General features: G+C 36.3%; 1 protein-coding gene across 9 annotated transcripts in view; it reads right to left on the reverse strand.

Annotated features, from left to right (window-relative positions):
- Positions 1 to 9,250: 9,250 nt before the first annotated feature.
- NAP1L1 (nucleosome assembly protein 1 like 1) overlaps positions 9,251 to 27,600 on the reverse strand; it is a 35,679-nt gene continuing 17,329 nt past the window's right edge. For 2 of the 9 annotated variants that reach the window (NM_001444676.1, NM_001444674.1), the window contains 12 exons: positions 22,717 to 22,858; positions 22,044 to 22,124; positions 21,103 to 21,231; positions 20,023 to 20,094; positions 18,510 to 18,649; positions 17,923 to 18,068; positions 17,813 to 17,832; positions 15,963 to 16,085; positions 15,234 to 15,263; positions 14,671 to 14,721; positions 13,144 to 13,187; positions 9,251 to 12,428 (listed from right to left, as the gene is read on the reverse strand). In NM_001444676.1, the coding sequence (NP_001431605.1) occupies positions 13,152 to 13,187; positions 14,671 to 14,721; positions 15,234 to 15,263; positions 15,963 to 16,085; positions 17,813 to 17,832; positions 17,923 to 18,068; positions 18,510 to 18,649; positions 20,023 to 20,094; positions 21,103 to 21,231; positions 22,044 to 22,124; positions 22,717 to 22,858 (970 nt within the window). In that variant the 3' untranslated portion in view covers positions 9,251 to 12,428; positions 13,144 to 13,151. Of the gene's footprint in view, positions 13,188 to 14,670; positions 14,998 to 15,233; positions 15,264 to 15,962; positions 16,086 to 17,812; positions 17,833 to 17,922; positions 18,069 to 18,509; positions 18,650 to 20,022; positions 20,095 to 21,102; positions 21,232 to 22,043; positions 22,125 to 22,716; positions 22,859 to 27,600 lie in introns of all 9 variants that reach the window. The other 7 variants (NM_001444675.1, NM_001244316.2, XR_014845297.1 and 4 more) reach the window with 4 other exon arrangements.

The raw sequence follows: 27,600 nt of genomic DNA on the forward strand, positions 1-27,600 counted from the left end.
GGCTGCAGTAAAAAAAACAGCCTTCAGTTGTTATATATTCCAGGTCACTTGTTACTGTAAATTGAATTGTCTCCTTTACCCTTTCCCTACAGTACTATTTGGGTATCTGACAGAGAACTCAAATATATGCACTCCCAAATTTACCTCCTCACCCTGACCTGTTCTACCTACCTGCAGCCTCTCAGTTGGTAGCAATTTTATCTGTACAGCTGCTCAGGCCAAAACCAAAATTCTTGGAGTGGTACTGCTCTTAAAACAAGCCAAGGGAGTTCCCGTTATGGCTGATGGGGTTACGGGTCCAACTGGTATCCATGAGGATGCAGGTTCCATCCCTGGCCTAGTTCAGTGGGTTAAGGATCAGGCACTACTGTGAGTTGTGGTGTAGGTCACAGATGCAGCTCCTGATCCTATGTTGCTGTGGCTGTGGTGTAGGCTGGCAGCTGCAGCTCCAATTCAACCCTTAGCCTGGGACCTCCCATATGCTGCAGATTCAGCCCTAAAAAGCAAAAAAAAAAAAAAAAAAAAAAAAAGAGAGAGAGAGAGAGAGAGGTTTCCTGGTTAAGGACCCAGCATTGTCACTGCAGTGGTGCAGTTGCATCCCTAGTTCGGGAACTTACAAATACCATGGGTGCAGCCAAAACTAAAAACCAAAAACCAAAAACAAGCCTGTGGAGGCCACGAGCTTTAGAAGAACCAATACTACGTGTCTATCTGGAACTCATACTCTTTCTAGACTACATTTCAGTTATTCAGGATTCCAAATACCCTGCCTAAATAATTTTGGCTATTTCAAAGTGTGTTATATCACCACTGATTTTGAACATATAGGCTAGGATGTCCACACAAATGTGCAGAAGGCCTCTTGCCATTTAATTCAGAGGCAAGGATGGGAAGAGAAGGAAGGTGAGACATGGGCAAAGGATCAGCTTTCTCACAAGAAGTTTCTGGCATAGGACTTTTAAGGATCTGAAATCAAACCTGTTCCAGGCACTTATGAAGATTTATTTGTCAAGAGAGTAGTGTTGGGTGCATTTTCATTTCACAAGGCTTTAAAATATTTAATCATTGGTGTCTCCATTGTACTCTTGCCCCAGAACTACAAATGTTTAGAAGGACGCCTACCTTACAATAATCCTTTACTCACTTGCCAGTTGAGTCAAGAAATCCCATCAGTTATGTCTTCAAACTATATCTATATTCTGTCCATTTCTCTCAACTTCCTTCATTACCGCCCTGATCCAAATCACCTCATCTCTCCCCTGAATTACTGCAAGGGCTTTGCCTCGACTCTATCCTTGTTGTCTTACCATCTATATTACAATCTCTTTGTCATCTCAATCACTTTCTTCAAGTCTTTGCTCAATGAGACCTTTGCTAATCAGTCTAAAATTGCAACCATCCAATTTCCCTTAACTTTTCCCATAGCATGTATTACCTCCTAACATACCGAATAATTTATAATGCCTTTTGCTTATATTTCTGTTTCCACTCTTGTAGAATGCAAGCTCTTTTAAGATGGCAAAGATCACTGTTTTGTTGTATCCCAAACACCTAATAAATTTCCTAGCACAGAGTAGGAGCCTAACATATGTAGAAATTTTAAATGGACTCAAAAGCCTGAATCTGTCATTAAAAAAAAAAAAAATCAAATGTCTTTGAATACTTTTAACAGATTTTTCATCATGCATCCTACTTTAAATTTTTTTCAAACTATAACAGGACTTCATAAAAAAAAAAACTTCTGAAACTTGTCTTATTATTTATATTTGGTATACTTTAAAAAATGGATTAACTACTATATATGTTAGACCTCTCTGAACTTTAAACGCTATTATATTTTATAAATGCTATGTAAAATAAGTGCTATAAACCTTTCTTTTTCTGAGCAACATACAATAGGTATTTAAGTATCATCCCATTGCTTGCTTGTAAGAGTAATTTTTTAAAAAATAAGAAACTACACATGGAACTGAATTGCTAGCAGTTTCTCTTAGTTGGCAGTTAGTCAGATATTTGCTTAGAAGTCCATTAATCAACACTGGCTTAAAGACATTTAACAGAATTTAGAAAGTTATTGTGTTCACTTTCATTTACGACTTGATTATAAGATTATAAATTGCTTAACCTATAAACATCATAATTTGCAATATACAGTAGGAACTCATGAAAAAAGACCATCTTGAAAGATTTGGATAAAGTTCAAATATCTAAAAGAAACAGTTAAAAGCCCAATAATCCATGAAAATACAAGTCAGGTCACCCTCAACAGTGCATAAAGGTCCATCCAGACTGCAATGTTCTTCACCATTCAACTCTTCATTTCCTAAAATACTACTTAGTAAAAATACTTTTTTAAAGAGCTTATTTCCAAAATGCCTAGTTGAAAAAGTTAACTCTCTTGAACTGAATACAGAACTATCCAGGTTTCACATGTGTCCTTTTAGCTGCCTTCCTTTTCACCTTATGTTGATCAACTGTGCCTCCTAGTGATCAATTTGTATAACACAGCTTAGAGCAATTCAGAATAGTAAAGGGTCTTAGGTGCTCTATCGAAATGTTTAAAAAACTGTTAATACAACCCTAGATCAAGCACTGCCAATCAGCTGTCTGTCCTTTCTATTCTGCCAATAGCCTAATTTATGTTCTCTTTTCTGTCATTCACACTTTTGTAACAGTCCAACCACTTGAGTCCATACCACCCAACACACTGCCTTGCTACTTCTATTCCTAAAATGTGACAGAAAAATTTCAGTCTCCTCCTACTGCATATTCTAACTCCTTAATCTGGCATGGAAAACCCTCCACAGAATAATAAAGCTCGACTTGCCTTTACAATTTAGACTTTCCTTCTGCTCAACCCTAAGTGAGCTCTATCACTTACCTACTTGTGCCGTCTTAGCTTTTCCAAGACCTCTGTAACCTTTCATTTTTCAAAGTCCACCTTAAATTCCACCTCTTAGCTTTCTTTTGGCTGAGTAATTCCAAATCATATTGCACTACTTCCAAATGGATCAGGAGTTAAGTGTTTTCATCATTGTACCTAGTAATGATGTTAGTAATGTTAGTATCTAGTAATGTTAGTACCTAGTAATGTTAGTACCTAGTAATGATGTTAGTAATGTTAGTAATGATGCTGATTGCTGATTGCTAACTGAGTGCTTAAACTGAAGGCTAAATGTCAGTTCTGTCTGAAAATACACTGACCTTCAAAACAGGGGAGGCACACTAAAGACATTTTGCTAAAAATGGTCAGCAAGTTAACTGGGTTCAGGAGAATCTGGTGGTACATTAAAAGCACTAAATTCAGAACATGAGACACTGTATGCAAGCAAGCAATATTATATTGACACTGACTTCTGAGTCATCATCAAGGGTGGCAGCAGAGAAACACCAGGCATTCTCACAGTGACAGTGGAAGCCCTGAACTTTGAGCACTGCCCTAGCAGATCAGCATCTCAGCCTCTGCCCTCCATTAAGAGCCCACAAGCACCTTTTAGCCTAAATCCACTTCTACTCAAACTAGGAATAATGCTCCTGTTGTTTGCAACTGGAGTTTCTGATGGATAGCCAGTGGGCAAATCTCTTCACTTCAGGGACTGGATTACAGGGGCAACTCCCTCTTCCAGTCTTCAATCACAACATAGCACATAGTCTGAAAGAACAGACTTCGGTTTGATCATTATTGATATATTTTTTTTTTGGCAATTTTTTTTGTTTGTTTGTTTTTGCCTTTTTGCTATTTTTTTGGGCCGCTCCCGTGGCATATGAAGGTTCCCAGGCTAGGGGTCGAATCGGAGCTGTAGCCACCGGCCTACGCCAGAGCCACAGCAACGCGGGATCCGAGCCGCGTCTGCAACCTACACCACAGCTCACGGGCCAGAGCCACAGCAACGCGGGATCCGAGCCGCGTCTGCAACCTACACCACAGCTCACGGCAACGCCGGATCCTTAACCCACTGAGCAAGGGCAGGGACCGAACCCGCAACCTCATGGTTCCTAGTCGGATTCGTTAACCACTGCGCCACGACGGGATCTCCATGATATATTTTTTAAGTGAGTAAATCAGTGAAAGAGCAAAGGCCTTTTTTCGGCATTAGAGGAAAAAATAAAAGTAGGGAGTGTAGATAATTCTTTCCAAAAGTTAAAACGAAGGGAAACAAATGGTATAAACTTGCTTGGGGGCTGCAGGAAATGGCAAGGTTACTTTAGAAGTGGAACTCAGGTTTGTATAACAAGGATTGGAGCACGATGGGTGTGTCACAGGGTAACTGACAAGAAAACCAAAGAGCAAAAGAAATGGAATTTAAAAAATTCTGTAGGGTAGCCGGGTCCAGAAAGGTGGAAGAAGGCTTTTTATCAAAGACAGAACTGGGGAAGCCTTTTTATGGCAAGCTTCCACACTGCCTCTAAACCTAAATTAGGAAAAGAAAATCCCCAAGTTAGAGACAAAATCAAAATCACCATACAACTCATGACTACAAACTAATAATCACTGTCCTTTAACAGTCAGAAATTATAACATTCAGCCATTTTTGTTTCTAATGAGATTCCATTTACGCTTCTGCTTAAGTTACTGTCTCGACCTCACTCGTGCATGCAGTTAAGATATGTAAGATAAAGCAAAAGGCCCTGGACCATGGGTTAAGACTCCAGTTAGAACTCATCCTTCGGGCTGTATCTGTAAGTTAGCTTTCTGAAACCAGTTTACCTATTTCTAAAGTCCAGCTGTTTGCCTCACGTTGTTCCAGGATATCCTCCATCCCTTTTCTCAACCTGAAGCTCTTAAGCCTGTAAGGCTGATGTGGCTGTCTTCCCAGCCTCTGATCTTCCAATTCGTAACAATCTTAGCTTCAGCCTTAGATGCCCAGGTCTATTATATTTACCAGCCTCCCTTTGATGCTTTAAGCACAAATCATAGGTTCATCTCTAAAGATGGCTGGATGCCAGGAGTCTTTTGCCTTGATAGCTAAGAGTGGCAACAGCCACTTCAGACAATAAAGCAATTTTAAAGATGGAAACCATCTGGCATGGACAGCAAAGCAGAGCATAAAGCTGGAACAGGGGGGAGTACAGGCAGAGGCCAAAAAAGTTGACATCAAATGTGCAGCAGTTAACTTTTTTTTTTCTTTTTAGGGCTGTACTTGCAGCATATTGTTGTTTCTGGGCTAGGGGTTTAATGAGAGCTGCAGCTGCTGGCCTACGCCACAGGAATGCCAGATCTGCAGCCACAGCTGCAACCTATGCTACAGCTTGCAGCAACACTGGATCCTTAACCCATTGAGGCAGGCCAGGGATCAAACCCACATTCTCATGGACACCAATGTTGGGGTCTTAATCCGCTGAGCTACACAGCAACTCCTGTTATTTAACTTCTATCCTTACATATAGAATTACCATCCTCAAATAACTCTAAGAATAAAGTATTCTTTCCATTATCTTTTTTTTTTCTCCCAGTCTTTTTAGGGCCACAAGCACCGCATATGGAGGTTCCCAGGCTAGGGGTCAAATCGGAGCTATAGCTGCTGGCCTACCCCACAGCCATAGCAACCCCAGGTCCAAGCCTTGGCTTGACCTACACAACAGCACACAGCAATGCCAGATCCCACTGAGGGAGGCCAGGGATCAAAACTGCATCCTCATGGATACTAGTCAGATTCGTTTCCTCTGAGCCACAATGGGAACTCCTATTTCTATTATCTTAAATGGTTGAATTTTTAAAAATGATGATTAAAATTTATAATGCAAAGTCCCACTGAAACTAAATTTCCATATATAAATTGCAGCCCTTAAAAGATATCAGTTCTTCTCACCTTCCTCAAATCTTATTCCTCCAGGAAGATGTAGAGTGCTCTCCCATTAAACCAACAGAATACAGAAGTGATGACTTCCCAGGGCAAGTCCTAAAAGGATAAAACTTGGCCCAACTCTTGGACTCCAGCCACCACTCTGTGAAGTCTGGGTAAAGTTCTGGACATATCTCACCTGAAGCCTTATCCAGCATAGAACACCGGTGCATGAAGAGCATTCAGATGATTCTAGTCCCTATTCTTTAAAGCTGCTTCCAGTGAGGCTCAGTAGTGCAGAAATGAACTATCTAAGCACAGTCAGTAAAATAAATCTTGTTGATATTTCAAGTTTTGGGAATGGTTTTGTTATGCAGTACTAGGTAACTGCAAGTCACCAATACAACTCTCCACATTCTGATGGTCCCACTGAGTTTACATAATATAATCCAGCTTTGTTGTTTTACTGGTTTTCTCAATATAAGCAGCTCAGCAAGTAGAAATGTGACACCTACAAAAACTTGTTGTATACCTACCACCTTCCTGGACTAGCACTGGAAGTTAAGGGAATACAGTAATGAATGAGTATTCCTAAAGTACTTCTTGAACTGGCAAAACCAGATCAGAACTGAAGAATCAAAGAAAGCAGGTATTAATTTAAAGAAAAAGAACCTATGTTGAGCTAGTAAGATATATGCATGAAAGACCCGGTGGAAAGAAGGAAGTGAAAGAAAAGACAGCCAGGCATGATTGAAAGAGTCCAATTGCAGGCTAGACAGGTGTTGTTGATGTCCAAGTTGCTCTAAAGGTTCTAGGTCCACACTCCAAGCCATTTGTCTAAAATCACAAGTGGTCTAAAGACTGACACGTTTGTCTCTCTCTCCATTCCTAGACTGTCCAATAATGTGCAAGGATCCAGGTAAATAAATGTTGGGGATGGAAATGGATGGGCTGAGTAATGACAACTTGGGTGTTTTGGAGCATGAGCTATCTAAATATAATCAGATTTCACTTAGTTTTATCCTAGATGATTTCTCTGGATTTAACAAAAGAAAATAAACATGCATTTTTTAAATGAGATTTTGTAAAAAAGAAAAAAAAAACTTGACTTTAGGTAAGGGTAACAAATTATCATTCTATTTTTCTTAACAAATATCAAAACCCTTCAAAATAGGGGCATGGGTTTATATTTATTATCCAGTCTTAGTCTCAGGGTTCTTTCATACACCAAGTAGGGATACTTCTAAGCCAAGAGCCATTTTGCCTTTAGAACCAAAAGCAAAAACAAAACAAACAAAAAAAGAAAAACCCTTAACTGCCAAAATCAATTACAAAAGGTGATTCCCAATCACAAATTCTTGGTTTTCTTATGTTTAGGAAGCATGTTCATTAACTGCTCATATTGTACATACATCAGGTTCTGAGTACTCTCTAACCACTCCAAGAACTAATGTGTTCCCTGGTTTCTGCTCACCACCATCTCACAAGACATCAAAACAATGAGGCTGAATGAACAGGTGGAAGATGAACTCCAACGCTTATGTTTAACCATTCTACTAACGTTTTATCAATATAGTCATTACAAGATGGTTATGGTAATTTGTTGAGGGCTCCATGAGGTTTTTAGTACAAAATCTTTTCCACTTTTATTCATGATTTTTTTTATTCCTATAGTGCAACCTCACCTATAACACCCAACTGGATGAGCTACTACTAATCTAATGTTCTTGAAGTTAGTTAAAAAAGCCCACTGAGCGAGTCCAGGGATCAAACACACATCTTCAGATACTAGTCAGGTTCATTTCCTCTGAACCACAACGGGGAACTCCTGTACTTAGTTCTTAATGTATTTCCTAAATCTATCACATGAAAAGGCCTAGAAATACAAACAACCTAGAAAAATGCAAACCCATCATGTGGACTTATCTAAGTACCGCTTCCCATTAAAGGGAACCAGGGATCCTTGGGGAAATAGCCAGTTTCAGAGCTGGGACAAAGCAGACTAAGAAGCCCGGAAAATTTGTTTGAGCTGAACAAATTGACGTTGACACATGTTCCATCCCTGGCCTTGATCAATGGGTTAAGGATCCCGCCTTGCCGTGAACTGTGGTGTAGGTTGCAGAAGTGGCTTGGATCTGGCATTGCTGTGCTGTGGCGTAGGCCAGGGGCTACAGCTCAGATTCAACCCCTGGGACCCTCATATGCCACCAGCAAGGCCCTAAAAAGACAAAAAAAAAAAAAAAAAAAAAAAAAAGCAGCACAATGCCTTCAACTTTGTAAAGTAGCTTAGAAAAAAAGATATATGCATGACTATAGAATTATGCAGCAAAATCAGTAAATGGTGATTTGAGCAAAGAATATACAGGAATTTTTCAACTAAAATAGAGAAAATTTGCAATCAATAAGGACTGCTCCCCTGCAAAAAGCCTAGAATTTGACTTTTTGAAATTATCTTTATGGAAAGATCATCATCACGTGAAATACTCTATAACTAGGTGCTCAGTGTCTTAAACCCTTTAAAAGGACTTCTACAGCTAAGCCTTCCATTCTTTCACTGCCTTGAATGGGCCATCCCACTTAATGACCTTCACCTGAACTGCTCTGTTGAGCAGCTCCATCCCTCACTATACAAATTCCCACTCTTCCATGAAATCCCAGCTAAAAGCTCTCACACAAGGTTTGAGTGTTGTAAGAAATCACTTCATGAAAAACTTGAGCCACAATTGCCTAGCTTCATAGTGGATGAAAAACTATGAATAACATTGTTTTGATGAGTTCTGTCAACTTCCAGCACTTGGCATTTTTCATCACTCACCCCCGGTTCTTTCTTTTTAAAATACCTGAAGAACTAGCCTTGAAAAAAAAAAAAAAAAGTAACACCCCACAAGACAGCGGAAGTGGTACGGAAGCAGCGGACGTTCTTCAAGTTCACCTACCTCGGCCTGGACCTGGACCAGAGCTGCAGGACGTGTCCTATTAACAGCGGACGCAGCTGTACGAAGCAGCGCCGTCTGTGGGAGGCGGGCGAAGCGGCACTCATTGCTGAAGCGCCTGCGAGAGGCCAAGCAGAGACGGTGCCGCCCAGAGAAGCCTACGGCAATAGCCACACACCTGGGCCTGTGATGGGAAAAACATGGTGGGCAGCCGCAACGGTAGGACTTCTAGCAGGTGTAAATCAAGCCTGAGATAATCTGCCACTAAATTGAGTTCTCAATCACCTACTAGCCCTGTGAAGCACCTTCAAGCCCAAGGTGGCGCCACCCACTCCTCCCGCTTCATTTCCCTGAAGTAGCCTGCTGGCCAATAAAGACAGACTTCTCATTAAAACCCAACGAAAAAAATCACACAGGAACTAAAAGGTACTGTTTTTAAGTAACATTTTCTCCTGAGTTTCAAGATAAGACTCAAAATAAGAGCTCTACGAAAGTTATAAACTCTCAACTTTCAATATGAAAATTAAGTAACTGAATTAACAACTTATTTCCTCCTGGCAATTTATTATTTCTAAATTGTTATGCTCCATTACTCACTTATTTTATACTTAGGAAAATTAGTCAATACCTTAATTTTTTTAACTTAAAAACCTAGATGTACAGTATAATGTCAAATGGAAGAAACACAAGATACAGAATATTGTACTTTTTGAAAATGTAATTAACTGAATACATTGTTTTCTACTTGATAAACATTTATCCTTAAATAAATTCCACACTCCAGTCAATGTTTCCATTTCTCTGAAATCAGTAAGTAATCCTTATTAATCAGTCTAAGAACCTGGTTTTTATCCATAAATATCCAGATTTTTAAACCAGTATACAAAATCACCACTATATATATCAATAAGTTAATCTCAGTTAATTTCACCATCATTTACATTTACTTTTCAGCTATTAGAGACTGGGTGCTTTAAGTAGTAAATCACCTAAATTATAAATATGTGTCTTCAAAACAAAATCCATTTCACAATTACCAAGTATATATACAGTGCAGAAGATTAAAAACTACATTAGCATATATTTCTCTTTCCTAAGGTTCCTATAAAGAACATATGCTTTTTCTAAACTACCCATTAATTCTGTACATCTAAAATAACATTTGGCTAGATTTAAATAGTAAAAAATATAAAGGCTAAAATTTTTTATAAGACTAACCCGTTAAAAATGGACTCAAATTCTAAACCAAGCCCTAAAACCAAGCATTCAAAGAATATTTAAATATTAAAGTTTAATATTTCTGCATGGTATGATGAGGTTTTCACAAACAATAAATTCAAGCTTTATTTTTATTCTCAATAATGGGAATGGCCTACAACTCAGATAACCCAGATTCATACTGTCTCACAAGCAGCAGTAATATAAACAAGTCAATTCCATTGTCTTAAGGGCCTTATCATACACCAATCAATACCATTAACCTGTTCAGAGATGAAAATATTTCTATCAAAGCTAATGTCTCCTTTTCAGGTTTACATGTTACTAAATGAGTTAAAAAGGAAAGAGGTAGAATCCCATTTTTTAAAGTACTACTCTGTAAGCCAATCCATACAATTAAGACATTTTTATATCATATAAACACTAGTAGTGCTTCAGTGGACAAGATAAAAGAACTCTGAGATCTATTAAAAACCAATCAATTTATAGAACTGTTGCTGTCTTATTAGCATATTTGAATAATAATAAAAAGACAGTAAAAAATTTTCAAAGTATTACTTTATAACTGGATCATATGGGATTTTACCATTTCGAGAGAGAAAAAATGAGAGAACTTCTTGGTAGTCACTGCTTGGGCTAGAGAAAACCATAAACTGAAAATGTAAAGACAAAATTCAAAGAGTCTCAAAAAATCTGTGGTTTACTCAGTATAATCTGTAGAACTGTAGAATTCCTTCCTTTCTAAATCTTTCAATAACAAACTATTTAGCAGGTTTGCGGAGGTTGCTCTTAATACACAAATTTACAGGCCATCATGGCCAAGGATAGAATATTCTACTCAAAACATCTCTCCACTCTTCAAAAAAAAGTATATATATTGTTTAAAAAAAAAAAACCCGAAATATCACCAGTACATTTTATAAAATTAAATGCAAATTTTATTAAGGATTTCAAATTACACAGTTCAGATTTTTAGAATGGAATAGAACCATTTTGAAACTAAAGAGATGGCAAAGATGAACACTGATATCCCTTGAAACTCCAACTTTATTAAGAAATGACTCCTCTGCAAACCATTCCCCCTTTTACAACAAGATGAAACAATATCTACCTCTTCACTTTGGCAATAGCTATTTCCTAAAGGAATGGGGTTGGGGGGAAAGTAGTGATTCTGCTACTTTTTTAAAGTTCATCAAAAATGGGATTCTATCTTTAGATTAAAATTTTTAAGTTCATAAAAAGCTGTGTTCAGATGAGCTATGGGTACAAAAACAAAAACCAGCAAGAATGTCTAATCAAAACAACCAAAATCATTTTGAAAGTAAAGAGGAAAAAGAGATATTCTCATGACATTTTTTCCCTACAAACTACTGCAATTGGTTAAGGATTTCCAGTAGTAAGTTAAAATCTCAGGAGAGGAATGGATAGTACTATACAAATAAAAAAATGGATAGTACTATATACTTTTATATTCCAAGACCTTAAGCTGTATACCTCTAAAAATTAACCCAATGTAATTTCATTAAGAGCAGGAACTCTAGGTCTTCCTAAAACTACAATTGTTAGTCCACCCTCACAGTCAAAAGTTCATCCCCAAAAGTAACAGTAATTAGCCTGAGGTATTTTAAATGTGGCTCTATAGCTCTAATTAATGGCATTTCCCTCTGCTAAAAATGGTCTTAGTCCCATAATGTCTGTAGTATTTAATATGGTCATAATTAAAATAGCTGGAAAGAAAATCCTTGGACTTCTGTGAAACAGTTGTTGTTCATGAATCCACTTCTACTGAAATAGGAGCTACACAAAGATCTGCAAGTGTTGCTGGAGCAGATCCAGAATAAAGGTATGTAACCTTTGTTTTCCAGTTTAATTATCAAACCTTGGCATAAATAAAATGCTGAATATCACATACTTGTGGTAAAAATAAGTCCAAATTTTTGAGCTTTTAATGAAATTGAGAAACATTTCATAAAATTTAACTTAATATGCCTTAACACATGTGTGAGGTAGTTAAGTAAACAGTACTACCCATTTTAATACATAGTAAAGTAAAAGGCATGGGTAAGTAAATGACATATTCGTACTTTAAGCTCTAAGATTTAGAAATTCATTGTAGAAGGCCTGGGACCTTCTCTATGGTTATAACCAAAGGAAATGAAATTTAACCTTTTTAATTTTTATTAAAAACATTAAATCATTTAAGATTCTCTCTTTTTTTTTCACACTTTATTAGTAGATGTAGTACCTCTTTCAAAGTTGGAAACCTTTTTCTTCAATAATATGGCAAACTGGGTACATAACTTAATTCAAGCTAGGCCTGTGCTACCTGAATTAGTACAAAATTAAGACATTATCTTCTGAGAACTAAAATTATATTTGACATTTTTATTTTAGGCTGTAAAAACAAAAACAAGCAAACAAACAAACAAAAAACTTGAAATAGGCTTGTCAAATGATGTAAATTCATCCTTTCCAGGGAAGCAGAAGGTAGACCCTACCACAAAGAAAAGATTCTTAGTTAATAGAAGTTAAATTTAAAAGTACAGTTAAAATAATGAGGCTTTACTTCAGAAAATACTAAGTTTTATTCACTTCCCTGTGGTAACCAATAACCATACTATGAGTTAATAAGGTGTCTTTTATAGTAGCTATCTCACCTGAAATACAAAAACTGATTAACAATCTAAGTTATCAGGTGTGGTCTTACTGGAAATTCTTAACCATATACTTGTTTTGACAAGGTTTGTTTCTTAAATGATTAATTATCTTGGTATAAGTCACTCTATTTCTGTAACAAAGCAATGAAAGGCACTGGCTAGTGCAAGCAAACTTAAACCCATTCAACCATCAGCTGAAAAAAATACTTTGGTTCTTCAGGAAAGAAATCAGCAAACAAAAAAGTATGTTTCATTTCACAGTTCTGTTCATGTTCATAACTGTAATCTAGTAATTACATGTCTACTTACTCCAAGAAGAACCAAACTATGTAGCAATGAATGAACATGCATGAGAGAATTTGTGCGTTCAATATATCTGGCAGAAAAATTAGTTAAAATGCTAAGTAGAACAAATTGGTCTTTTAAAATATCAGTTCCTTTCCTTTAAAAAAAAAAAAAAAAACTTCTCAATCTACAAAAACATAAGGCTGTAAGTAAATAATAGTTGTGTTTAGGCTATTACAGTGCAGGTTTATCCTCAAGGCCACATACATCCTGCTTCACTGCTGCTTGCACTCTGCTGGGTTTTGATCCTTCTGTTAAAGGAAAACAAGAAGTCAATCTATCTGTTTCTACCTGCTTCAGTTAATTTTTCAATAATAATTATCTTAATTATCACATTATCTCACTGTTATGTCAAAATTTCTGGCAAATTAAAGAAATGATATAGGAATGATTGTAAATTATAAATTCAACCATTACCAAGTCAGGAAAATGCTAAAATGAAACTCCCTGAAATTTTACACTGTAAAACGAATTCCATAAAATCAAACACATTACACATTAAGCCATAATCCCCAAATAAAATAGCCAAGCAATATATGTTGTCCTATTACCAAATATTTTTGCCTTTTAATAGATCAGTTATTCAAAAATACTGGGAGTTCCCACTGTGGCTCAGTGGTAACAAACCCAACTAGTATCCATGAGGATGAAGGTTCGATCCCTAGACTCACTCAGTGGGTTAAGGATCCAGCATTGCTTTGGCTGTGATGTAGGCTCCAGCTGCAGCTCTAATTTGACCCCTAGCCCAGCAATTCCCATATGCCACATGTATGGCCCTAAAAAGACAAAAAAAAAATTCCACTCCTAATTTAGCAGTTAAGGCCAATTCATACCTGTTAGGATATTTGATTTTTTAACTACCTTCTCTTATCTGCTTACTAGGTATCTTCTGGATATTTTACAGCATAAGCAAATGAATGAATATGTTAAAGAGAAACCAGAAGTTTCAGATAAAGCCACGTAACATACTAAAGGAATTTTGTGGGAGATAAAGGCCTTTCCTAACCCTGACGTGACAACTTCCCAGGATTAAGAGACTGGGACTTTTCAGATATGGAGAATAAAGGTGATTGGGAAACCCTAACAATAATATTGCTCCCCATTCCTTTTTTTGTGTCTGTGTGTGTATTTTTTTAGGGCCACACTCGTGGCATTTGGAGGTTCCCAGGGTAGGGGTCTAATTGGAGCTGTAGTGGCTGGCCTACACCAACAGCCACAGCAACGCTGGATCCTTAACCCAATGAGCAAGGCCAGGGATCGAACCTGCGACCTCATGGATACTACTCGGATTTATTTCTGTTGAGCCACAACAGGAACTCTGCTTCCCTATCCCTGAGCATGCTGGCATTCAGATGATTTATAAACTAAACTTTGTTTATAAGCTTTCCTTTGGGGAGAAAACAACCTAAGAACACAATATCTAATTAAAAATTCCTCTTAAAAAACCCCTTTTTTTTTTTTTACAAAAGAAAGTGTCCAAGATAATGTGTCATTAAAATAGAATCCTAGGGTTATTTAGCCTGAAGCTCTGAAAAATTTGTCAGAATCCAAAATAAAAGTTTCTTAGGAAAGGTGCACTGAAATTACATGTACTGTTGAAATGCCAGTGAGGAGAGATTTATTAAAGACTTTTAACAGACAAAAATAAATTTTATATTTAACTTTATATTCAGAATCACCAACTCATATTTAACCTGCCTTAAATTTAATAGAAAACAGCACTAATTTGCTCACCTTTGGGTCATAGTCTGGATCATTTTCCTCATCTCCTTCTTCTTCCCCTTCCTATATTAAAGTTCAAAATGCATCCATGAAGTAGGTACATAGTAGGAAGAAATGGCTCATAATGTAGGGAGAATTTAATACAAGTTACTCTATAAGTCAACAGATTTTCATGATTACAGAGTTTGGAGACAATGCAATTTAATTTGAAAGCTTCTAATATGAAAAATTTCCCAACACAACTTGAGACATCCAGACAGGTTTTATTGAAAAGATTTACTGCAGCCAACGTTGAAAAAGTTTACTGCAGCTTTTGACTTCTTCAAAGAGCTGATAACCCTGCAGCAGAACAGAATTATTTGAAATAAAAAAAAGTTCTGAGTTGTGCAATTTATTTATTGAAACCTCATACATACATTGTTTTTGGCTGTAGAATTCTAAAATCATATTTTTTTTTCAAAAATGTTTTTATCCCGTATCACAGAATTAATGATTATAGCAAAGGAATACATATCACTCAATTTGCTTCTCAATGTGTTAAACAGAGAATTATTTGCTCATTTGGTAAACATTACCTCATCCGCTTCTTCACCTTCTTCATCATACTAAAAAAGGGAAAAAAAGAATGACATTTGAATGACGCTAACAAACATCTGAAAGCTGCATTTAGCTATCATCCCTAAGGTGACTGATAATAAATTAAAACAAGGACAATACCTGTAGGAATCACTAAGCTCAGTGCCATTATCTAAACCTACCAATTTTAAGAACTCAGTATAATCTTCAATAAAGTGTGATCAGATAACTATGTCGGTAATACTTCTTGCCTGTACTTTGTGGAACACATCACACATAAAAGACCTGAAGCCTATTTGAATGATGGCCATTTAACAACAAAAATATTCAAAACATTTGACAGCAGCCTAATTTTTACCTTAATTGTTACTTACTATTCCTATGAATAAAGATTCCATGCTTCCTAATGAAGATTTTTATCTGAAAAATGTCCTAGGTTGTTTTGTTTGGTCAAAGACATGTACTGGATTTACAACACTAACCCAACATAGTAAAGTTTTACTATTTCAGAGTAGCCTTCCTACTAGGAGGAAAACAAAAACTATAATAAATGAACCCCCAAATCCTAGGAGGGCCTCTTTAAGACAATTCAGGAAAGTTATGTAATCAGCCTAATTTTGAATTATTGTATCTTTATAAAAACTGCATCCATTCATTAAAACTCTCACCTACACTGACTATCATACCCTCACCAAAATGACTTCACTGCATGACTCAGACTCACTTACATCATCATCATCATCTTCAATAGCTTCTCCGGTAAAGTATAACACTGATCTAGGGATTATACGCTCACGTAAAAAGTGACCAATTTCAAAGTCTGCAGCAAGGATGGCTTCAGCATCATCATCCTGTTAAAGAAAAATAAAAGCTTACACACACGTAAAAACAACACAAAACCCAACTTAGTTATTTAATTTGGTATATGTGGGACTGTTGGGTTTAAATAACATGCAGAAATTTCCAACTTCATTTTTAACTTTAAATTTTTAAAATTAGCTTACATGTTCATGACCAAATGTCATCTACATATACCCAAGGCTTATAGGCTTTTGACATGAAGAAAATAAGTTAGCAGGCCAGTGTACTTACTCGAGAAATTGTGTGAAATAAAAGCTAGAACTGGTTAACATTTAGTTTTTTCTAGCTTAAAAGATACAAAAACAACTTTGTTTTATGACTAATTTTCTTTTTAAAATCATTATTGAAAACACCAAATGGAACAATAAGAAAGAATCTCAGGCTTTTATAAACAACATCATGCATACATGACATAAAAAAAGAACACAGGATCACTTCACAGTTCCTCAAAGACAAGATCCAAGCAGCTATGTAATGCCAAGTGAGATGTAGTCCTACTGATAAAGGTTAAGTCAGCCTAGGATTTCTATTTAATGGCAAAGTACAGTCCAGAAATGCTGCTAACACTATTCAAAATTAAAATTATCTCAGCATTCCCACTGTGACACAGCGGGTTAATGATCCAGAGTTGCCACAGCTGTGGCTTAAGTCACAGCCGCAGCCTGGACTTGATCTCTGGCCCAGGAACCTCCATACACCACAGATGCAGCAGAAAAAGGAAAAAAAAAAAAAAATTAAAATTATCTCATTTAAGTTCTGTAATACTAAACAATGAGTAAATATTCTGTGAATTTCTGAATGTGTATTCTGATTCATCAACATAATCCACTCTAATAACAATAAAACAGTGAGAGGAACAGACTTTGAAGGAAAGAGGTCTAATCACAGGCAGGGGTATTTTATCTATAACTGTTCAAGACTGTTTTGCTACTATCATCATTATTTGGTGAAAGACTTAAACCAAATTCAAAACATATCTAGCCTACCCTGCCTGTGTAGCTTTCTTCTTTAAGGTTGTTCCTTATTCTAAGCTATTTGCCAAGCACATATAAAAAAACCAAATTTCCCCTGGAATAATAACCACAAAAAGAATCCTAACCAGAATGTGGCTAGAGTTTAGTATAGTACTGTATAAATAAATGACTTAATATATTATAGTTTCAACAAGGAAGAAAACTATTTTGAAAACTGACTGAACATTTGAATCCCTGACAAAGTATTTGCCAGTCTGAAGACAAAGGAAAATCTTTAGCCTTTCATCATTTCTCAGTGGACACACAATTTTTTTTTTTTTTTTGTCTTTTTGCCATTTCTAGGGCTGCTCCCTCGGCATATGGAGGTTCCCAGGCTAGGGGTCTAATTGGAGCTGTAGCCACTACCCTAGCCAGAGCCACAGCAACACGGGATCTGAGTGGCGTCTGCAACCTACACCACAGCTCACGGCAACGCTGGATCCTTAACACACTGAGCAAGGGCAGGGATTGAACCCGCAACCTCACGGTTCCTAGTTGGATTTGTTAACCACTGTGCCATGATGGGAACTCCAGAATTTTTTTAATGGAATAAATTTTCAGACACGTAAAGTCCTTCCTCCATGCACTACAAGCCTCACAACAAAGTGCTAGTGGCAACTATCCCACTCCCCAACACTTAAGAACCAGTCTTTTGACTGCATATGTAGTAAACAATACAACAAATAAGTAACAATCCAGCTTACCAGATCTCCACTCTCAGGAACTGCAAAACAGAGAAGAGAAATTCGAATGAATAAAAACTTAAAGCTTTTAATCAAACAACCATAAATACCCAAAATAAAATACTATTTACCTTCAGGAGGGGCAAAAAAATTAAAGAAAGAGTCATTGGAAACTGTTTTGGTCACAGTACGAACAGTTCCGCGTCCCTTGTGTTTCTGCTTCTTCTTAATGGTTTTCAAAGTGACATTCTTCCCTTTTTTCCAATCTATCTGGCACCTGCCAAAACAAAAGGGAAAAATTACCTATCACAATTAACACATTACTTTCAATTGCTAGGAGAGCTGAAATTGTTCTAATCAAATATTTAATTTCAAATTTTAGAGGGGAAAATTGATTTAAATGCTTTCTATAGCAGTACAAAGAAGATAACTGTTATTTCTAAACAAATTTTTTTCAATAAACATATTTACAATTAACACAAACTCAAAATAGTAAATTTAAGCATGCACTCCTTTGGGAAAATATCTGTAATAGTCTATAGAGAATTCTAGAAAACTGCATAAGCTCTTCTCAGAAAACATTGTACTGAAATGTTTGGAGATAAACTTGTACGTATGTGTGTAACAAGCAGTTACACTAGAAAATACCAAATATCACAAATCATAAGTAAAATTAAAAAGATACAATATTCTGTTAAAGTAGTAAAATTAAACTTACCCTGTACAACCCATAATTTCTGGTCCATCAAAAGAAAAGGGATCAGAATCATCAGGTTCTGACCTCATCCTATATGTCTTTGTCAACACTTCGTTTGTGAAATATTCATTGGGTTCAAAGTGAAATTCTAAGACAAAACTCTTAAAAGAAAAAAAGCATAAATAGTAATTAAATTCCTATATGATAAATTTCAATGCATTAGTAAGTAAAGCTTAATCTGTGATTTTTATAAACATAACTTTAAGCGATAAAAATGTTTTTCCTACTCTGAGAAAGGAAAAAAATAATCCCAAATTGTGTTAAAAGCAAAATGTGGCACAAAATAATGTGAAAATTAATTCAGCTTATGCTGCAATTTAGTAACACATTTATGAAATATTTTAGGTACAGTTTAAAAAACTGACCAAGACCCCCCTTCCTCCCTCCATCTCTAGAGAAGACTTTAAATCTCAGACTAGAATCTGAGCTTGACAGAGAAAAAGCTCAACTTGATCATAGGTAGCATAAGAATCTACAGGCTATAGAATCTTTACTCATGCTTTACATAATATTGACAGTTTTGGGGAGAAGCTATTAGTTAATCTTTCATAATGGAGAACTGGGAGCCCTCTAACATCTTCTATTTTATTTAATTCCTAGACACATGCCTTTTAGTACATAATAAGTATTTTCTTTTCTTTTTTTTTTTTCTTTTTTGTCTTTTTGCCATTTCTTGGGCCGCTCCCACGGCATATGGAGGTTCCCAGGCTAGGGGTCGAATCGGAGCTGTAGCCACCGGCCTACACCAAAGCCACAGCAACGTGGGATCTGAACCGCGTCTGCACCCTACACCACAACTCACGGCAACGCCGGATCGTTAACCCACTGAGTAAGGGCAGGGATTGAACCCGCAACCTCATGGTTCCTAGTCAGATTCGTTAACCACTGTGCTACGACGGGAACTCCGAGTATTTTCTTATTCAAGTTCTTTTGCTATTATCTTTAACACATTTTTAATCCATGATAAAACACTGACTATATTTCAAAAATAGTTTATGTTCAGAGGGAGGAAAAGGAATAAACATTGCATCACAATTATCGACATCCAAACATTTCTTTCCTACCAATAATTAAAAGTATCAATCATCAGGGAGTTCCCCTTGTGGGCTCAGCAGAAACGAAACCAATTACCATCCATGAAGATGCAGGTTCGATCCCCATCCTTGATCACTGGGTTAAGGATCTGGTATTGCTGTGAACTGTGGTATAGGTCACAGACGGAGCTCAGCTTGAATCTGGCATTGCTGTGGCTGTGGTACAGGCCAGAAGCTGCAGCTCTGATTCAACCCCTAGCCTGGGAACTTCCATATGCTGCAGGCATGCCCCCCACCATAAAAGTATCAAGTATCAGTTTTGATTTCTTCTCAATCCCATGTCTAACCCTTGAATGTCACCTCTCTTTAGAAAGTTCCATTTATCTTATCTATAAACATCTAATGCTATGAAATTGAAAATATTTCAAAATTCTTTTTACCATAGGCTGACCAGCATCTGAGAATTTCACTTTAATATCCTTCAAGTGCTTCAGAATAGGTTCATCATGTTCCTTCAAATGAACAAAAAAATTAAAATGAGTATATAAATGGCATTTAAAGCCTAGTGTTCTGTTTTTAGAATAGAATATTATTGCTATAATATTGTCATTATAATATACATAATATATATTATAATATTGTTATTATAAGTACAGTAAGTCTTAGCTGAGACATTTCACGTTAAGTTTTGTGTACAATTACGAACCCTAAGACTTACTCTCCAGGTTGTGCCTTATACCGAAGCTAGTTTACTTAGTTCTACCTACTTCTACCTCTATCAGCTATAAAAAAGGTGACTCAACAGAGAACTACATCATTACAGACTGAAAGCCTGAAAAGTTCAAAACTAAGTCTAAGTAAAATTTAGATGTTTGCTTTAAAATGTTTCCCAATCATAATTGCTGCCTTTCCCAGCTACTTCATGTTCCTTTCCTACTTTGCTAAAGAAAAAATGTAATAAACAGTTATCATTTTGAGATAGTTTCTCTTCCTTGAGATTACCTTCCTACAATCACAACACAAGGCAATAAGTATTACAATGCAGATAGTAATACTGATTACTTCAGATTAGAGAAGCAAATTTTCCCAGAAGGTGACATCAGTGTTGGTTTCCCAGAGAAAGTGACAACTGTTCAAGAGTTAAAGATGTTTACAGTATTCTTTTAAAATGCAAATGTCCCTTGGAATAGCTGTTTCAGACTAAAAGTCTCTGGGGTAGGACAAATGAAACACTTCCCTCCATACTCCATATAGAAGGCACAGGCTGTATGAGAAAGCATCAGACAATAATAAGCAATTACCAAAGGGACTGTTTCATTATCTAATTTTTGAAAATGGAATTATAATTTATCTGGTTACATTAATCAAAGCTGCAATTTTCCTTCTACCAGTAAGAGTTCTTTCAGAAGAAAGCAATCATTCTATAAATGTCTACGATAAAGAGACTAGTCATCACAGCCATTTAAATTTCAAAGGTTTTACCCTTCGAGGTAAACTTGTGTTTTTATGAGTAGAATTACCTGAACCATATCACTGAGCAAGTCAACATTCTTAAAAACAGTCAACCAAAATTCAGGAATTCCCTTGGGGTCTTCTTTTTCTTCATCTTTTTTCTCATCTTCAATCTTCGCCTTTTCTTTTAGCTCCTCCTTAATAAAATAGAGCATTCAGTAATGAATACCTAGATTAGACATCTTGAAAGATTTTTTACATGCCCTTAACATACAGGCATTGATAAAGTTCAGAAACCAACAAACCCTTAATAACTAATTTTAACTTTTAGCCAAAGAAGTTGAGTCTAATTGTGTAAACACTGCTATTATCCATACCAAACTTTACTCCTTAGCATGCCACAGAAGTGACCCGAGCATTGCGGTGACAACACTGGATCCTTAACCCACTACATCACAAGGGAACACCCTAAACCTTACTTCTATATAAATACTTCTACCATCATACTCCAAAAAGAAAGTCACTAGGACCATGAGCTATAGGGAAAAGTTTTAGCTTCATGGGGAAAAAAAAAAAAAGACTTAAGCAGAGTAAACAGGAAAAGCAAATGAAATATAAGACTTGTCCACTGCCTCACTCCCTCGGTGTTCTTAAATATTCTATTCTCTTAAAAAAACAGCATTAAAATATCAATGCTGGAGAAACAGGCCATATATAACAGAGCACTGGATCTGTGTCACAGTTCTGCCATCTCTAAGTTTTGGGTAGGTCACTTAGAAGCCTCTGTTTCCACTTGACAGATGGGAATGATCCTCTGGTATGTCATTATGAAGTTCAAAGGCAGAGTTTATATGCCTGTGAACTTTACTATAAAAATGCAAGGAAAAAGGGAATTTGGGCATAGATGGTGGTAAGCTTAACAGTGGCTCATCTGCACTCACTAACCATCTTACAATAAAGAAAATATTTCCAAGATATAAAAACACACTAAATTAAAGTTAGTACCAACCGAAATTTCATCTTCCTCATCTGGTTTCCATTCACATTCTTCTTCCGTAGGTTCATAAATGGCATTAATGATCTCAAATCGCTAAAATCATTAGAAAAAAAAACTGCATAAAAACACTGGCATACAAGCTAAAACTAGCCATTTCTCATTCAAAATGTTCATTTTTTTTTTTTTAAGGCCACACCCACAGCATATATAAGTTCCCAGGCCAGGGACTGAATCTGAGTCACAGCTGAAACAATGCTAGATCCTTTATCCCACTAAGCCAGGCTGGAGATTGAACCTGCGCCTCGGCAGTGACCCAAGCCGCCCCAACCCACTGCACCATGGTGGGAACTCTAAGAATGCTTATAGATTTAATTAATGTATACCACAACTTGAACTGCTGTTACTGACAGTCCTTCTAAATACCTCTAATAGTCATTTTGTTGAGAGATGTAATGAAAAAAGTTTGTTTACATTTACAAAGCTTTATTATATTCTTGAATTTTTTTTGGCTGCACCTATGGCATATGGAAGTTCCCAGGCCAAGAATCGCTATCCAAACTGCAGCTGCTGGCCTACACCATAGCTACTTCAACACTGGATATTTAACCTGGATATTTAACCTGCTGTACCACAGCAGGAACACCGTATCTTCTTAAATTTTAGATAAAGTATGAGAAAGCATTACCTTATCAAATAGAGGCTGATAGAGAACAGCATATTTTCGTTCAAGATCATGAACTTCCTCATAGAATTTGGCTTCTATCTGTGCACATTTAACTTGAAGGTTTTTGAGAGCATTCACTCGTCTTTTTACTACCCTAGGCAAGCTGAAAGGTTAGAAAGCACCAGTTATACAGCATCACAGTAAAACACAAGTCACATTTCTTTTATCACACTGAAACATAAAAGTTAGTGAGTGATAGGTTTCCTATTTGAAGCAAAAGGAAATTCAAAGTTATTAAAATTCAAGAGATATAGATACACAGACCTGTCCTGACCATAAAATGTTTCAAAGGTGGAAATTAAACCAAGTACAATAAATTGGTAAGAAATTACAAATCATTGAACTTCTTCTGTAGCTCAGCAGAAACAAACCCACCTAGGATCCATGAGGATGAGAGTTCAATCCCTGGCCTCACTCAGTGGGTTTAAAGAACTAGCATTGCCATGAACTATGGTGTAGGTCACAGATGCAGTTTGGATCCAGTGCTGCTATGGCTTGTGTAGGCTGGCAGTTGCAGCTCCAATTCGACCCCTAGCCTGGGAACTTCCATATGCCACAGGTATGGCCCTAAAAAACAAAAAAAGAAAAAAGAAATTGTAAATCCTATCACCAACCCTAAATCTTTCACTGTAATCAAGTTTAGCACTGGACTTGTCAGTGCTGGCATCTTAGGTGTAAAATGCAGTATAGTTAAAAAGTCACAGACTAATTATCCTAACTCTAAGAATAACAATGACAAACTAAATTAAAAAAATTTTTTTTTCTTTTTTAGCCACCTCCATTGCATATGGAGTTCTCAGGCCAGGGATCAGATATGAGCTATAGTTGCAACCTATGCTGGATTTTTAATATACTGTGCTGGGCCAGGAATTGAGCTTGTGTCCCATGCTCCAGAGACTGCCAATCCCTTTGTGCCACAGCGGGAACCCCCTGAATTAATTTTTAAAATATGTATAGGTGACCCTTGAACAACACAGGTTTGGACTACATAAGTTCACCTATATGCAGATATTTTTCAATAATAAATATACAGTACTGCACAGTCTTTGGTTGGTTGAATCCATGGATGCAGAGGAAGTGAAGATACAAGGGCTGACTAGAACTTATATGCAGATTAACTCCTTTGTTGTTCTAGGGGTCAACTGTGTATCTTTTCCTATTAAGGAAAAGGAATGGTATCCAACATCACTATTTTCTATTTTAGTCTATGTGTTTAATTTGGAATTTGAAACTACATTAAATAAATATGTAATGTTTTATAAAGGATGTGGATTTTTCAAATAACAACTTTACTGAGATATAATTCATATACAATTCACCATGGTTACTCAGGTTATACACACCTAGTTTATGAGCCCCTTAAAAAATAATTAAACTTATAAATCCCTCTACCACCCAGAAAGTATTTCACACTCAAGATCTCTAAATTCAGAGAAACTGTACAACAGATCCTAAATCCAGGTTAGAACTTCCTACCAGATAGATTATTGTAAATTAAATAATTCTCTTATTTAACCGCTATTTTAGTTAAGGTATCAGAAGTAAACAAACAAAACAAAATGAAACAAAAAACCCTAAAATATCAACTTTTATTTCTCATAATTAAAAGTAAAATGTTCTGTCAAGGTGATCAACGAGCTTGGTCAATCAGCCTCCCCCAACTCCACATCTAAAAAAACAAAACAAAACAAAACAAAAAACCCACAATGCTTTAGACACTTTAGAACCAAGAAGGAAACAACTATTATTTCACATTCACAACCCCATGAGCGGCTTCTGATTAAAACTGAGGGCTAAGGCTGTCTTTAATTGGTACAAGCAGAGTGAGCAAGGCAGAAATGCGGTAGGGGGTAACCAGGGTGAGGACGAGTTGGAAGAAAGCTTTCTGCAAGAAAACCTGCAGACTTCAACACTCACTGCCTGTCACCTTCACCCTTCACAGAGCCCAGTGCCAGTGTTCTCAGGATAACATGAGGAGTTGATAAAAGCTGGACTGCCTCAGAGCCAGTGAGCACTCACTCTTCTACTCACTCCAATCCAGGAACAATGGATTACAACCAAAATGCCTCCTCCCTAAAAGCCAAGAAAACTGCCTGGAACTGTCAGTCAACTGTAAGTCACAAGTGACTGGAGCTCTCCCATGTCCTTTCTCTTTAAATGCCCTTAGACTGTCAGAAACCAAAGTCTAATTTTCACTCTTCCCTCAATACTCATTATGGGAGTAACTAATGTCACCCAGTGTGCCTGAACTATAAGGCCAAAATAACTGGGCACTTGAGGAGTACTAATATTTAACATCTGAAGCATTATTAGAAAAACTAAGAAATTTCAACAGGCATGTAAATAAATTTAAAGAGATGAAGGAAAGTACTAAAGGGATACTATGAAACGAGACCAAGAAATCTAAAACAAGGTGGGAATATTATTAAGTATGAAAAATACAGTAACTAAAATTACCAACAAATAGGATAAACAGGATAGAAGATAGCTTCAACTGAAGAGAAAAATCCATGAGGTTGAAAAGCTCTCCAGAAAGGCAGAAGAAAAGACAGATATAAAAGCTATGAGAGGAGTTCCCGTCATGGTGCAGTGGTTAACGAATCCAACTAGGAACCATGAGGTTACGGGTTCAATCCCTGGCCTTGCTCAGTGGGTTAAGAATCCGGTGTTGCTGTGAGCTGTGGTGTAGGTCGCAGATGAGGCTTGGATCCTACAGTGCTGTGGCTCAGGTGCGGGCCAGCAGCAACAGCTCCACTTCAACCCCTAGCCTGGGAACCTCCATATGCCAGAGGAGCAGCCCTAGGAAAGGTAAAAAGATCAAAAAAAAAAAGAAAAGCTATGAGATATGGAGACACAGATGACAAATGTAACAATAGCTGAAAAAGAGAAGAGAAATGGATATCTGAAGAAATATGGATGGTAAGTTTTTCAGAGTTAAAGCAATATAAAAATCTTTGCTCAAACCAATAGACCTATTAGTGAGATTCATGACTATCAAAGATAAAAGAAAATTCTAGAGATATTCAATGAAAAAGCAAGTAACCTGCAAAGGAAAAGGAGTCAGAGTGACATGAGGCTTCACAGAGAACACTGTATACAAGAAAAAAATTAACTGACTTTTTAAGATACTTAAGAACTTTAAACTTAGATTTTTTAGTCAAACTATTTCAGATATGAAGGCAAAATAAAAATTGTATTAGGTATTTGAGGCTTCAGGAAGTATGCCACAGATCACTAAATTGATGAAAAATAATTTTGAGGAAGTAAAAAAAAAAAAAAATCCAGGAAATGCCATATAAGGTATAGGTGAGTCAAAAATAATCTTGGTAAATTTTACTGTTGCCTTGATGGGAAAAAAAAAAGAGGCCCAGAGGAAGTATATTATTGGTAAATTTAAGAGACCAGTGGAGATAAATAAAATTAGGTATTAGGTAATGAGCCACTTTACCATAATAACAAAAAACAGAAGGCATTAACTTTGAAACTAGCAGAAGACAACTTGATCTACTCAATGGAAAACAGAAAAAGGAGAAAAAAGTACCATAAATAAAAAAATAAGAAAAGAGAACAGCAATTAGGTTCAAAAACAACACCACTTCTAAGACATGTAAAGGGTTTGAAATTACTAATAAAGAAGCAAACAATCATACTAGTTTAAGATGCAAGGATGGAAAGTCATGCCAGATAAATAAAAACCAAAAGAAAGCTGGAACAACTAAGTATGAGACAAAACAGAATTTATGATACAATCCACAACTGACATACAAGAGAAAGATAATGAAGATCCTTCCCAGAAACTGTTAGATTAAGCAGTTAACCATTAAGTAGAGATAAAGAAAATCTGAAATACAAATTAATTTGCCTGAGCTACTGATTTCAGCATCTAGATCTTCACACTTAACATTCATATAAAATTTAGAAAAACAGAGTATTTTGGCCACAAAACATATAGATTAATTTTTTAATTAAATAAACTAAGCATTCAATTAAGAAAGTGGAAAGAGGAACAGACTGAACCCAAATAAAGTAACACTAAAGTCAGAAAAAAGAGCAACAATAACAAAAAAAATATGCAAATGGAAAATCAAGGGCTGCTCTAAAAACATTTGAGACAAAAAAAAGATTGAGACAACAGGCAAAAGTAATGAAGATGTAAAATACAGAATATGAAAGGGAAAAATCAGATTTTTAAAAATATGAATTATACACCAATCTATCTAAAACCCAGATAAAATGCATACATTTTTAGGAAAATATAAAACTCCACAATTGGCACAAGAAAACTTGAAGAGGTCAATTAGTATGTTTAAAGAAAAAAGACAAATTCCCCAGGACCTCTAGTCCCCAAATCCCAAAAGCCCAAGTCAATTCTTTGAGGAGTTCTACCAATTGTTCAAGGATTTTCTATCTTATACAATTTGGTCCAGAAAACAGGAAAAAGTAAATGCAGCTCTGTTCACTTCTAGGCAGTTGAAATCTCGACTCTAACACCGGAGGATAGAGTTATTATCCCTGAAGTTTTTTTTTATTGCACATACATATATAAACACACACAAACATGTATATGCACACACAAGTTCTTCTCACTAATGAATAAGGTCCCTAAATAAAACTACTCAACACACATTTCCAAAGATTTTAAAAAGTATGTATTTAAAATATACACTTAATAGATTCAGTGAAAAAAAGTCAAGACTATTGATAAAGGAAAAAAGATCATAAAAATCAGATACCAAATTAATAAAAAATTATATATTCATTCCTGGTTAAGATAAGAAATGAGACAAAGATGCCCACTTTTAATGCTAATGCTTAACATAGTACCAAAATCCTGGTCAGTATTAG

Source organism: Sus scrofa, chromosome 5 (assembly GCF_054392235.1).
Source record: "Sus scrofa isolate SSC_HxYL_T2T_F1_AM1 chromosome 5, Sscrofa_HxYL_maternal_Yorkshire_Landrace_v2.0, whole genome shotgun sequence".
In the NCBI taxonomy this organism is placed as follows: Eukaryota; Metazoa; Chordata; class Mammalia; order Artiodactyla; family Suidae; genus Sus; species Sus scrofa.